General features: G+C 42.2%; 1 protein-coding gene across 2 annotated transcripts in view; it reads left to right on the top strand.

Moving 5' to 3' along the window:
- Positions 1-15,423, top strand: part of LOC135210924 (carboxypeptidase D-like) — a gene marked incomplete at its 3' end in the record, with an annotated part of 572,526 nt that overhangs the window by 140,958 nt on the left and 416,145 nt on the right. For both annotated transcript variants that reach the window (XM_064243890.1, XM_064243891.1), the window contains 1 exon segment: positions 7,517-7,667. In XM_064243890.1, coding sequence (XP_064099960.1) covers positions 7,517-7,667 — 151 coding nt within the window.

Here is a 15,423-nt window from a genome sequence, read left to right as displayed (position 1 = left end):
GGCTTAAGACGTGTCAAGAATGGAACCCCGTCGTAAGCCGGGGACTGCCTGTACTCCACTCTCTAGCAGGGGGGAATGAGGAGTGATTAACAAATGTTGATGCATTGGTTTGTTGTTGAACAGTCAGAATTTCTCATTAGTTCCCTACTGCAATGAATCTTCCCATATACTATCATTATTTGTAACCCAGTTAGCCGAGTTCTTGGATATCCGTGTATCTAGCTTCTCACAGGCATTAGTCCCCCTCCTGTAGATATTTCTTTTGGAGTTGGACTGGTGGGTTGGCCCCCTGCTGGTTTAGGATGTCTATACCTCCCACCAAGTATAAGTCTATCCTATTGTTAAGACCAAAGGTTTGTTCGCGTATGGACAGATGACAAATTTTCTAAGATAATTTGTATTTTTCATAGCTACAAACCTGAGGTCTTAACGCTTTACTGCCCACCTCCAGCCGCCCCTCTGTCATCTTATGACATCCTGGGTTGGGAAAGACTAAACTTGGTAATGTGGGTTCATGGTCTTTGACCAGTTTTCACCTGATATACACACGTTGCCAGATCTCACAGATTCCTTGCTTTTCAGTCTCCGATTGTTAAACCTGATCCAGCTTGGCACTAGAAAATTATCCTATTCTATCCTATTATTAAGAGCTTAGGTTTGTAGCTATGAAAAATACAAATTGTTTTAGAAAATTTGTCATTTTAGGCTGAAGTTCGTGGACCCCATAGTGGGGGATATTATGCAAACTCCCTTGAACCAGACACCAGAGAGAGGGGGTCAATGAGTTTCTGAGACATGGTGCCTTTATTCATCAGCAAGAGATAGGCCATGTCTGCTGGCATCTTTCTTCCAGCCTTCATCGTGGTGAGTTAAGGAGTTCTTATGAAACAGATTGGCATTATGGGAATTCAAGTAATATATTAATGGGCTTGCCATTAATTTAACTTTCCTTGTGATGAGTTTTGCTCCTCACCAGATGAACTTGTGAATTGTAACTTCCCCTCCCAGAAGGGGAAACATTCACATCCACCTATCAACCATCAGATGGATTGTCTTTAATCTCTGCACATGACCCTACCAGCATGACTTCCCAGCCCTTCTAGGTGGGGTGGGTTTGACTCATTTCAAGTTAGATTTTGTTTTGGTGGAGGATTTTGATAATGAACCAGTTAAGAATCTTTGTGCTATTATGAACAAAAATATATGTATGTAAAGAATTACCACATTGGGCTTGTTTTATTTTTAGCCTTGAATATTTTCCTTGCATTTCAAGAAAGGTTTGGCTGTGAAAGTGTGCAAGAATGACCCAGTCTTCTTCTGGTGGTTTATGATCTGCCTTTGGCAATATCCATCATCTAAGTACGCCATCCTATTTCACTAATATTTCACACAGACTGTAAGCCTACACTTGTTAGATTGATTGCATAAAATATTTTTTGTATCTGCAAGGACAGAGTTCTGGCAGACTTTTCATTGATGGTGAAAGTGGAAATTTATATATAAATAACATTATAGGTTTATATTTCGTAAACTAGTAATGTTTCTTCAGATCTCTCTTAATGGGATTGAAGAGTATGATAAGGGTCTGCATCAAATTAATTTCATTCATATAGAGCCGTATATGAGGAGTATGCATTCTTAAATTTTCTTTCTTTATTTAAAGTGCCAAAAATAAGTAAAAGGACAGAAAAGGAACTCAGAGTAGGTGTTCGCATACCTAGACTCAAAAAAAGTCCCCAGGATATCCATATGTATTCTCTGAAAAGGTCTACTCGGTATAGGATACGTTCCTAATTTGCATAAAGTTATTCTTGCATTGCAGGCTCACGTGCGTTGCACACTGTACAATTCCTCACAAAATTTTCCACATCTTTCCCCATGTTTTTCCAAATGTATTTAGCATGAACCTCATCATACGTTTTTTCTATTCCCAAGTGTGGACTACCGAACCTGCAATGAACTATATCCAAAGCCACTGGAATTAGGACTTTCGGAATTACGATCTGTGTAGTATCTCCTTTACTTTTACTGGTTCTCCATTTATATTTAATTTTCATAACCAATTGATTACCTTCTAATTCTAAACCCGAAAAAGGCAACTTATAACGTTTCCTGACTAATTCCCCTCTAAGAAACGCTTTCACGTCTGCTAGAATCTCGTCTTCATCTTGCCTTTTCTCTATGAGACCCATATCCCATTGTATAGCCTCGCTAGTGACTTGCGCAACTTGGAATACTGAAAACTTCTACTAAGAGCATCTGCAACTACGTTTAATTTGCCCTCTATATATTTGAGCTTTGCATCAAAATCTCTGATAGTCAAAAACCATTGAGCTCTTTTAGGCGACAAATAGGGTTTATTAAAAAGATCTTATAATGGCTTATGGTCTGTAAGAACTTCTACTTTGTTCCCCATCAGTAACATTTTAAAATTAACCAAGCTCGACACTATTGCAAAGGCTTCTTTATCTATGGTAGCCATTGATCTCTCGTTGCTGCCCTTTGTCCTGAACTTCCTGCTATAAAAGGCTATGGGGTGGAATTTCCCATCAAACTTTTGCATAAGGCAAGCACCTATACCTTCCTGACTGGCATTGGTCACTAATGTAAAAGGTTTGCTAAAATCTGTAAACTTCAAAACAGGGATTCATTAGCGCGTCCTTCAGCTTTTGAAAACTCTCCGCCTGGGGTTCCTTCCATTGAAATTGAATGTCTTCCCGTAATACATCTGTTAGGGGAGCTGTTATATTAGAGAACCCTTTCACAAACCTCCTGAAGAAACCGGCGATACCCAGGAATGACTTAATCTCTTTCTTTGATCTGGGGGTGCGAAAATTCGCTATTGCTTTGACTTTATCTTCATTTACCCTAACCCCTTCCTTAGATGTGACATGGCCTAGATATGTAATTTGCTTTTTCAAGAACGAACACTTGGCCAGCTCAATTTTCAATTCTGCTAATCTAAGCCTCCTTAAGTACTTCTGTAAGCACTTCCAGGTGTTGCGCGATCGTGTCTGTTGTGACCAATATGTCATCCATATACACACAAACATTTTTGCCCAATAACCCATGCAAAACTGTGTTCACCAACCTGGTAAAGGCCAACCGACTGCCCAATATACCCAAAGGCACTCATGTAAATTCATAGTGTCCCTTGGGCACTGAAAAAACTGTACCTATATTCCTTGCTACTTTCACTAAGAGGGACCTGCAAAAAACCCTGCGCCAAATCAATTGAGCTATAAATATTATGTCCGCCTATTTCAACAAAAAGATCTGGTATGCACGCGACTGGAAAGCGGTCAGGGATCGTCTTTTCATTTAAATGTCTAAAATCAACGCATATATGGACAGCACTGTCCTTCTTAGGCACCACTAGCAAGGGAAAGTTATAAGGAGACACACTAGGTCTAATGATTCCTTCTTCCTCCCATCTATTGACCTCTTTCTCTGCCTGTTCTCTGATTTTGAAAGGTATGCAATATGCAGGAATATGAATAGGTTTTGTGCCACTCTCCAAATTTTCCTTATGCTAACACATTAGTCAACCCCAATTTATCACCTTGTAAGGCTACCGTATCCCCAAATTCTGCCAAGAGCTCGCTTATCACTTCAACATGTTCACTATAATCCGCATTAGCTAAATGTTCTCTAAATATCCATTTCCTTGATTGCATTTCTGCCTCTGAAAACTCAGGTTTCTCCTCTACGATAGCCACTGAACCAGTATCACGACTCCAATTTTGGAAATCCAATATATATGTATTCTTCTGGTATCTTCTAACTGTATCATTACAGTTTAGTAACTCCAACCACGTGGTCCTATCCATGGATACCCTGTTCACCGATGCCGTGCTAATAACCCCTCTAAGCCTCTCGCTATTTTCAATAACACACACATTCATAGGTTTTCTCACTTCCTTCAATTTGACTTTTACCATAGTCTTTGAACCAGGTAGTAACACAATATCTTCCGATAAAACACCTCTATATTTGTGGTTAGTATCTCCCCTTTCCACCACCCCATACACATTACCACCCTCAGTATCATCTCCAGCATTGTTAGTATCAGAAATAACATTAATATTAGTATCCACATCCCCATGCATAATATCACCACCACAATTGTTATTGCCGTGAACTCCGATAGAATCCTCGCAATCCTTTCTCATATCACCAATGTGGGTTTTAATATTACCTCTCTCCGTAACACCCGTATCACCGCCATTAATATCACTGAGCACATCTTTTTCAATAATCTCCATGTCCTCATAAGGAAGAAAAACACAAGGTATTCCGACTGTTATTCCATTAACACCTGCATGGATCGAAATCTTGTGTCTCCTACACGCAGGATGACCCAGCAAAAGTCTGTTGCCCAACGCAATTCCTTTCATTACCAAAAATTGTTCTGTTAGCACTCTGTCACCGAGAGTAAACTGTATTTGAACACAACCCAGGGTATTTAATCTATGGGCTTGCACATCACACACCGTCTCCATTGAGGGTTGCAAAGGGTAATTGTAAAACATGGATTGATACAAATTATAGTCCATTAAATTTATAGACGCTCCTGAGTCTATAAATATCGGGATATCCACATCCCCTACTGTTCCATAAACTATAGGCCTGGGCTCTGGGGCGTCCCCCACGAGACCACAATGGCACGTACTAATCACCTCTACCCTTTTTGTTGATCGGCCTTCCAAAAATTTCGCTGATCCCTTTGCCCTATGGTTTGACCTGCCTGGGAAGTCCTCACATTATAATTACCAGAACCTTGAGGTGTAGGCCTCGCATCTCTCCGTATGTGAGACAGGCAAGATTGCCAATAGTGAGCGATACTCTTACACATTCCACAATATTTAACCCTACACAATTTCTTTGGATGCCCTGGTTTATTGCAGTAGAAACAGCGCAACTGCTGTTGCCTTTGATCAATCGATCTTTTGTTATATTCAACCTTTGCACACAGAATGGGAGGAGAAAATTCTGTCTCTCTTTGCACCCTATTCCTCGGGCCCGTCCCATTAAAAATTGTACTGTCTACAGTGGGACATTTAGACATATGTTTCTCAATTTGGGCATAAAGTAATTCTTCATCTGAAGTAGGTTCAATCTTTTCATCAAAGCTATTTACTATTGCATCCGGTACTTCATGCAAGAGCATCAAAAAATGGATCAGTTTATGTAAGTTATCAAGTGAGACACTACTTCCTTTAACCCATTTAGATGTTTTCAATTTTCCTACCCAATCTGCCACCGAGTCAAAAAGTTTTGAACTATGTTCTACGAGGCTATTAGTGCCCTTCCGTATTTTATAAAGACCCGTAAGGTCCCTCACTATATCTCTGTGTTCCTTTGAGCCATAAGCTGTTTTCAAAAATGCTTACAAATAGTCCAGGTACGACATTTTGAATTGGAAACTTCTGCAACGATAGGAGAGATCGCCTTTATTGAAATCTAGCAAAGCTTTCGCCTCTCTAAACGCCTCTATATCATCCGTTATATTCTTTGCGCTTAAATCATTATTCACACCTTCGATAAATATTTGCCCTGGCTGAGATAACACACCGTCTACCATTCCCCTGAACGGGCTCACGCCCACACTCACATTTGTTACATGATGTAGCAGTGTTGTGGTAGCCGTAGCATCCGCCATATTTCTCTCTCTACTGAAGCTCTTGTGTTCTATAAGATTCCCCGATCTCAATAACATCAATGTATTTATATACACACAAAACCCAATCCAGAAAAATTAATACAAATTTTCCCCCAATAATGGATAACAAAAAACAAACGCGCGCCACACCCCGTATATCATCCCACGAAATCAACAACAAAAAAATAGGGAGGGGTTAGAAAAAGGAAAAAAGGTGCAAAACGCTTACTAAGCGATCCAACCCAGTGACACTCAGACTCTCTCTCTCTCTCTCTCTCTCTCTCTCTCTCTCTCTCTCTCTCTCTCTCTCTCTCTCAGGGCGTGACTCACAACAACCAAAAACCCTCGCTCTCATCATTACAATGTCCGTCGAATTTCGATAGACATCAAAACAAAAACACCCTTCGAGTAAATTCACCGCAAACATAAAAGAATAAAAACAAAAACAAAAATAAAAAAGGAGAAAAGAAGAAAGAAAACTTGAAAATACACTCACATCTTCATATGACTGGAAACCGAATTCGTATACACATTGCAAATATGAGTAGCTTATTCACCACACTTGCAAAACACTTTAATTTGTCAAAAATTAAACTTTTTCCCCCTCACGTTTTAAAACACTGGTTTTCGTGAATCACTAACTGGCCAACACTGAGATGCAGAGAGATACCCAAGTAACCCGACGCTTTCAACACCACACCAAACCATTGAATCAGCAAAAAGGACCCTGAGTTGCCTGTGACATGATTATAAACCCATTTCCTTCCAAAAAATATATGTCTTAACTAGTCACCAGTCTCTTCGTTAGCATACCTACAGCCTATAAAATATATAAAAAGCTTGTTAAACTGCTGTCACCACTCTAAACCCCCCCTCCTTATGACAAAGCTACACAAATTAACAATTCTTACCTGTGGCAGCAGGCGGCGCCCTCTATCTGCAAGCATGTCACTAGGCTATTAAGCTCACATAAATACAAAATAAACTATTTATTACCCAAAGCAGATGAACATAAAATAGAGTAAATTGATTAATAAGTCATAGTGATAAAACCCAAGTCTGCCCCACAAAGAAAACTATTTTGTTATCATTCCACTCTCCTGGCTAAGTATTCACTCCCAGACCCAAAATGTCAATTGTTACATTGTATTAGTCAAGTTAGAGAATCCCGTCTCTAATATCATGGAATAGAGCCCATCTGTAAGATGGTGGGTTTTCTCCCGACACCTGGCGTTCGCTCAACCGTCTTTCTTCCTGTCACAAAGGAATGTGTCTTTCCCCCAAGTGCCTCGATCGGTCAGGCCTGTGACATCCATACAAACGAATGTACATACCCACCACACCCCAAACTACCCCTGGCAACAGTACAGACAGCCTCCAGCTTAAAAATGCATACGCATCAGATTCCTTCATTCAAGGAGGTCGCCTCTACAGCTCACTCTGTCTCCAAGCAAGGGCACACGATATGTAATTCACTAACACATCAATATATACCTGCAAGACGTATATACTATACATGTTGTGCTTTATCCTTGGTGTAAATATAATAGCATTATCCCGTAAGTAAACATTTTCTCCCCCTTAATGGCCAGTCCTTCTTAGTGTGCTCAAACGGTGGATACAGTATATTTAAAGTTTTGTGGTTGGCTGGCATAGTGTGTGCTCAAAGGGTGAACATAGTATATATTTCAAGTTTTTTGGTTGGCTGATATCTAAAGTTAGGTTACAATCCATATCTGTATTCACCCTTTGGCATTCTTGGTGCAAATGAGTAAGAGATGGCATGCTAAAAAGCTTATTTCTTCTGTATATGATGGTGATGTACAGATTTTATCATGTTTACAACATCTACAGGTTTGGTAACAGATGCTGATACTGATGCAAGTCTTCCAGGAATGTTTGTTAGTGTAGAAGAAATAAACTACAATATAACAACATCAAACCGTGGAGAATACTGGCGACTTTTGATGCCTGGCGAATACACTTTAGTTGCCCAAGGATTTGGGTAAGTTTATTCTTATAGTTGATATCTCTATTGTATTCATTTTTATTCACATGAACTACTCAAGTTTTTCCAATATTTTTTCATTACTTTTACCATATATAAGTGCTACTTTTAAGTATTTGAAGCTAATGTATTATGATGTTTTTGAGGGCTCATATTGTAGTGGGTATGTTACTGGAATATTATTTTGCTAACTAGTTTTTTGTCATATGAGGAAATGGATTTTACATAGAGAGAGGATGTGAAGACTATTTTCTGACTTTCCATGTTTCATTATAGTAGTTGGAAAGAGGCAACTGTCACCATGCACTTGCTTAAGTTTCTCCAAAATTAACAGTTAGGTGATTGATTGGTACTCATTAGTGAAATAGAGATGAAAATAGAAATAATAATGAAATGAAAGAAATTATATAAAAATCAGTAAGGCCACCTTTCAAGTCCAGAGCACTTACATATTGGTAATTCAATCATGAGAGAATTACATACGAAGAAGAGATAAAAAATTAATTAAAGGCCGGGCGAAATCCATGAGTTTGTTCAGTAAAACAGTTTCTTCAACCTATGATTCATCATGCAAATTATACCCTTCATATCTCTGATTCGTGTTGTCTGTCATCTTCTTTTGATGTTATTATTGACCCATCTCTCCCTTGGATGGGTATTTTAATAATATTCTTTTCACCCATGAATATTCTTTGATAGTCTTGTGGGTTACCCCAATGTTTCACCTATGGATTTTCAGTAATAGTATTCCTGTTGGTTACCCCAACACCTATGCTATACTGTAAGTGCATGGCATTGTAAGCATCATTTGCTGTTTGTTTAGTTGTTCTTTCTCATCTCTTCTTCAGTTTTAACTTCACTATCCAGACGTGAATAATTAATACATTATACTGTGTGTTCCTTCTCTTCCCTGAAATTTTATTATCAGTACCTGTGGCTTTTGTTTTCTATTTTAACCTAAGTTGCAATATCCCAGTTATCCTTGACCTCATGTCTCACTACTTTTTCACAGATTAATTCACAGTACATTCCTGTTGTTAGCCGTATCTTTCAGTAATGGTCTTCACCTCTTTAGGTATGGTTTTTAGAACCGCATATCTGTTTTGACATCATTGGCAAAAGACTAGATGTTCAGCATCAAGGAACTTATATTGGGTACTTTAAATTACATATAGCTTTACCATGGCAGTGACAAGCTGTTGACCACTGCCAACATCTTCTCATGTATAGCTCTTGGTATTTCTATCTTGATTATGGGCTATTTGATCTGTTTGGTTTCTGTTACAGCTTACTTTTTGCTGCAAAAGTGTACCTCTAATTATGAGATTATTGGCAGCACAAAAATGGACAAATTTTACCCCGTTCTTGTTCACAGTCTTTCCAAGACTTTCCTTGCCATTACATTGTCCATACTTTCAATTTTCCTATCAAATTATGCATTCATATTACCACCATCAGTTCTCATACCTCTTTCTACTTTTTCATCTGTTATATTTTGTAGTTCTAAATAAAATTCATTTGTTCTGACATGAATAATCATTTGCTCAGATATGAATAAGAACCTTCACTCTCATAAATGGATTACTACTGGCAGTTGATGGGTTTAGCTGCTACTGAACCATCTCTTAAGATCCTATCGTTAGGCCTCTGGTTTTGTGTGTCCTAAGATGAGTTGACTTCCCCATTGTGCTCACAGTCACGTCCGCGTTCAAGTGTTCGGAGTCGTCTCCTGTTTTTGCTCTGTACTTCTATGTGAAATTCATTTTTTATTCAGAGTTCCTTTGTTGATGCATAACCCATTATACTACTCATACAACACTGTTTATGCAATTAGTGTTAAGATCCTTCAAATTCTTTTTTATCAATTCCATCAGCTCTTGCAATGTCTATTCTCCATTCCTATGCAGTGTTGTACAATCTATATTTCTCAAATTTATGCATGACACTTACCTGGCAGGTATATATATAGCTTATCCTCTTGACGCACTGGCAGAATTTCAAACTCGCGGCAACCGCTAGTACACTGGTAGTTCAGGTGATGGCCACCCCGCTCCCGTGGCGCTGGTACTTGGAACTATTCCCGTTTTCCTCAGATTTTCTCTGCCAGCCGAACCGGCAACATCGTTGTTGGTTCTCTGTTGGAATTTCCTGCTCGTTATCTGACTTTTGGATATTGGTATCGTATTCAGGAAGTTAGAGTGGCAATCGCAATTGTTTTGAATTTGTCTAGTATGTCTGATTCAGGAAGTATGTTTAGAGTTTGTGTGAAAGAAGGGTGTAAGGTGAGACTGCCGAAATCATCGGTAGATCCACATACTATTTGTAAGAAGTGTCGTGAGTTTGTATGTACGTGGGACAATAGGTGTAATGAATGTCAGTGTCTGAATGAGAAAGAGTGGAAGGCTCTTATGAAGTATGTGGAGAGATTGGAAAAAGATCGGGTTAGAAGATCTGTATCTAGGAGTGAAAGATCGGGATCTTCGAGTAAACCTTTGGATGATTCCTTGCATGTGTCTTCTCCAGCTCATTCACATGTAGATGTAGCACCTTTTCCCCAGGTTTCTCCTGCTCCAGTTGCTGTATCTGAGGATACTACGGATCCACAAATAGTGAAAGTGTTCGCTGCCCTTGCGTCCATGGGAGACCAAATTAAACGGTTAACGGACAAAGTGGAAGTGTTTGGTGACAGTGTTGTGGAGGGGGCGTCTGATCGTCTCTCTCGTGCTCCTAGACCTAGACCTCTGTCAAGCTCCCAGACCCAAGGGAGAAGGCATGTCGACAGTCGAAGGGAGGCGAGAGGGGTTGACATGCGATCAGGCGTCCCTTCAGGCAGTCCTGTTGAGACGTACCCAGCTGCGCAGTACGCCATAGGAAAGGCGATACTGGGAAGTGCCCGTTACTCTTCGGATAGTTTCGGCCTCGGAAGGAGCAGACGATTTGCCGCGGAGGTATCGCGTCCTCTCAAGAGGTCATACTGTCCGTCCTCTTCACAGGAGGAAAGGGCTTTCGACCAGGAAGGGTGGAGTAGCCCTGAGATTTTTTCTTCGGAGGATGAAGAGATGATCCTATCAAAAGGAAGAGGATTTCACGTCGGCTGGAAGTTCGCTCGCCGCCTCGTGTGAGCCCGGTGCGTCCTCGATCTCCTCATCATCAGGAGTCTCGTAAGGAGGCGGGGACGAAGGAGGTGCTGCGGGATATGCAGCAGAGATTGGCAGTAATTGTGCAATCATGGGAGAGCGCCGAACAACCTTCGGTTAGACGTAAGGACTCGTCTCTCCCGGTTAAGTCCTCCAAGAGGACGCAGGACGTACAACGCGATCCAGGACGCAGTGCGTCCTGTAAGAAGGACGAAGTTCAGGACGCAGGACGCAAGAGGAGAAGTGATGGACGCAGCGTGGACGCATACGTTCAGGAGGAAACGCAGGACGCAGGCGGCGCAATCAAAACATTGTCTCGACAAGGAAGAGAGGAGTTTTGTAGGGAGTCAGTGCCACATTCACTTTCTAAACAGCAGCTGCATAAGGACTCTGATTGGGAGAATCAGCAGGATCTTGGTTTTCAAGATATTTCTTCGCAGGAGGAGAATTTGCGGAGAGTACGGAAGAGGACAAGACGGAAGCGCCTTCTTCGGATTACAAGAGGCTAACAGAGTGCCTTCTTTCTCTGTTTGAAGGAGATTTTCAACCTTCAGGCCCGCCATCGCCTTTGTCGCAATTTTCAAAGACGAAGAAAGCAAGAAATCGTCGTTTTTGAAAATGACTTTGTCCATTTCGGCCAAGAAAGCAAAGCCCTTCAACGAGTAAATGAGTGGTTGAAGAAGGAAGAAAGAAAGGTCGGGCAAGACTTCTTTTGTTTTCCTCCGGCCAAGTTGGCTTCGAAGTCTGGTGTTTGGTATGCTACGGGGGAAAGTCTTGGCCTGGGAGTACCTGCCTCCTCCCAGGGAGACTTTTCCAACATAGTGGATAGCTCCCGTAGACATGCGTTTTGCATTCAGCCAAAGTGTGGTGGACTTCTTCGAGTTCGACCATTTACTCAAAGGTATCTTTAGGACTTTTGAGGTATTTAATTTTCTTGACTGGTCGTTGGGGGCCCTGGCTCGGACTTCGGAGATGGAAGAGTCGTCAGTATCCGAGTTGTCGAGAAGCATCATGTCCTGTATAGATAAAGCCTTGAGAGATGGAGCTAATGAATTGGCTTCAATATTCACAGCAGGCGTCTTGAAGAAAAGACATCTCTTATGCTCGTTCGCTGCTAAAGGAGTCGAACGCGCAAAAGTCGGAGTTGATGTTCTCTCCCCTGTCAGGACAGCTCTTCCCTCAAGAGATCATTAAGGACATATCTCTCTCCCTCACTCAGAAGGCTACCCAAGATCTTCTTACGTCATCTGTGGAGAAGTATTTACCTTCTAAGGTCATGAAGAAGACTACGAAAGATACGAAGACAGCACAGCAGCCCTTTCGGGGTAGGACTTTCTCCCGACCCAGCATTTAGAGGGAAAAGAGTTACCAGCCAAAAGAGGTGCTAAAACTTCAACGAAACAATGAGTCAAAAGTCCTCCAGACTTGTGTAGGGGCCAGACTTTTGGACTTCTGGGAAGTCTGGCAAAACAAAGGAGCGGATCCTTGGTCCGTAAAGGTAGCGCAGGAAGGGTACAAGATCCCCTTTCTCAAGAAACACCTCTCGCTACAGCTCCGAGAGCCCTAGGGGCTCACTACATCGATTTAGAGAAGAGAGAGGCTCTTTGGCATCAGGTCGTCACCATGATGGAAAAAGGGGCAATAGAACCGGTTCTGGATTGCGAATCCCCAGGTTTTTACAACCGTCTGTTTCTAGTACCGAAATCATCAGGAGGTTGGAGGCCGGTACTGGACGTAAGCCAGCTAAACTTGTTCGTAGAAAAGACCAAGTTTACGATGGAGACGAACGATTCAGTACTGGCAGCGGTACGACCAGGCGACTGGATGGTAACACTGGACCTTCAGGATGCGTACTTCCATATTCCAATTCATCCAAGGTCCAGGAAATATCTGAGATTCGTAATCCAGGGAAGGATTTATCAATTCAAAGCCCTGTGTTTCGGGCTGTGCACGGCGCCTCAAATTTTACAAGAATGATGACGAATGTGGCGAAGTGGCTTCATTGGCAGGAGTCAGAGTATCTCTCTACCTCGACGATTGGCTCATAAGAGCACAATCAAAACAGCAATGTCTGGAGGACACGAATGTAACATTGGATTTAACCCAGCAGCTGCGGGTCTGATGGTGAACCTGGAAAAGTCACGACTGATCCATCTCAGGAAATAGTTTATTTGGGGATTCGGATATCCTCAGTGACTTTTCGGGCTTTTCCGTCACCCGAAAGGCAGACCATGTGTATACGGAAAGTGGAAGAATTCCTATTGAAAGACCAATGCTCAGCGAGAGAGTGGATGAGCCTGCTGGGGACACTCTCTTCGCTAGAGCGGTTCATTTCACTAGGGAGACTTCACATGAGGCCCTTACAGTTCTTTCTGAACGAAGTCTGGCCAAGAAGATCGCAACCAGATTCCTTCCGGTTTCCAATTCCTCCAAAGATAAAGGAGGAACTAAAGTGGTGGCTAGTGCCGGAGAGGTTGTCAGAGGGTACGTCACTCCAGCAGAAGAACCCAGACCGGATATTATTTTCCGACGCGTCAGACGCAGGCTGGGGAGCGACGCTGGGCCCTCGGGAGGAGTCAGGCCTTTGGAGCGAAGAAGAAAAGGCATGGCACATAAACAGGAAGGAACTGATGGCGATCTTCTTGGCTATGAAAGCGTTCAGACCGTGGATCAGCGGAAAAGTAGTGCAGATCAACGCGGACAATACCACAGCTCTGGCGTATATACGGAAACAAGGAGGAACTCACTCGTTGTCTCTTTGCAACCTGGCGAAGGAGATTCTTCTTTGGTCGCAGAAAGAAAACGTCACCCTGCTCACCAGGTTCATTCAGGGAGAGAAGAACGTCAGGGCGGATCTGTTGAGCAGGGACGGACAAGTGCTTTCCACGGAGTGGATGTTGCATCGTCAAGTATGCCAGAGACTGTGGAAGCTTTGGGGCACTCCAGTAGTGGATCTTTTCTCTACCGCGGCGACGAAGAGGTTGCACCGAACCTACTGTTCTCCGATCCCGGCCACCCTCTTGCAGTCGCAGTCGATGCCTTCCTACTAGATTGGACGGGGCTAGATGCGTACGCTTTTCCCCCGTTCAAGATTTTAGGAAAGGTAATGAAGAAATTCAGGGAAAGTCGAGGAACAAGGCTCACCCTGATAGCCCCATACTGGCCGGCCCAAACGTGGTTCACAGAGGTACTGGAATGGACAGTAGATTCCCCGAGAAGTCTACCCACGAGAGTAGATCTTCTCAAACAACCCCACTTCGACAGGTTCCAAGACACCCTCGCTCTGGGTCTGACTGCGTTCAGACTATCGAAAGACTTGTCAGAGCGAGGGGGTTTTCTAGAGAAGCAGCGAAGGCAGTGGCAAGAGCACGAAGACCATCGACTATCAAAGTGTACCAGGCGAAGTGGGACAACTTCCGTAGATGGTGCAAGAATCGGAAGATTTCTTCATCCAGTACCTCTGTGACTCAGATTGCAGATTTCCTGCTATACCTGAAGAAAGAACTAGGTTTGGCTAATCAGACGATTAAAGGCTATAAGTGTATGTTGTCTGCAGTGTTTAGACACAGAGGTTTAAACCTGTCCAATGACGCAGATCTAGAGATCTCCTCAGATCGTTTGATACAAAGAAGGATCGACGGTGCAGAACCCCTTCTTGGAATTTGGACGTCGTTCTCAAATTCTTGGAGACGGATAAGTTCGAACCTATGGGCAATGCACCGTTGCGAGAACTAACTAAGAAAACTATTTTCTTAGTAGCTTTTAGCTACAGCTAAAAGGATTAGCGAGCTGCAAGCTATTGACAAGCAAATAGGTTGGAAACACAACAAAGCAGTTTGCTCGTTCAACAGGAGTTCTTAGCAAAGAATGAGAATCCTTCGCATCCATGGCCAAGATCATTTGAGATTGAAGGACTGGCTGATCTGGTAGGTCAAGAGCAAGAAAGGGTTCTTTGCCCAGTAAGAGCCTTACGGTTTTACGTAGAAAGAACAAGAGGCATTAGGGGAACTTCAGGTTCTCTGTGGTGCTCTGTTAAAGATCCTACTAGACCTATGTCTAAAAACGCAATGGCTTTCTTTGTAAGAGAAGTCATTAAAGATGCTCATTGCTTTGTCAAGAAGAATGCTTCGGTGTAATTAAAGTTAAAGCTCATGAGGTGAGAGCAGTAGCTACGTCCTTAGCATTCAGAAAAAATTTAGCCCTCAAGGACATTATAGATTCAACGTATTGGAGGACAAACTCTGTGTTTGCCTCGCATTACCTTAGAGACGTGAAGACAACTTTTGATAATTGTCAAACGTTAGGCCCGTATGTATCCTCAGGTACAGTACTGGGCAAAGGAGTTTCCACCCCATAACCTAATAACATGCTAGGTTTTATTTTAATTAGGTTATAGTGTTTTTATGGTTGTCTGAGGAGGTTAAAGACCAACTCAGTCTGGTGATTAGTGTGTATTATATGTGTGTGTGGTTCAGGTGACTAACTTTCCTAGCATGAATGCCCGTGGTGAATGAGGGCTAGGGTTCTCTGTCAACGAATTGGTCACGTCCAGTTGTCAGGCCTTATTGTTAGCTTTCTCAACAAACAGGTCACGTCCTAGTTGAGAGCTACTAAGG

This window comes from Macrobrachium nipponense, chromosome 4, assembly GCF_015104395.2.
Source record: "Macrobrachium nipponense isolate FS-2020 chromosome 4, ASM1510439v2, whole genome shotgun sequence".
NCBI classification, from domain to species: Eukaryota; Metazoa; Arthropoda; class Malacostraca; order Decapoda; family Palaemonidae; genus Macrobrachium; species Macrobrachium nipponense.
This window is presented reverse-complemented; position numbering and strand designations above follow the sequence as displayed.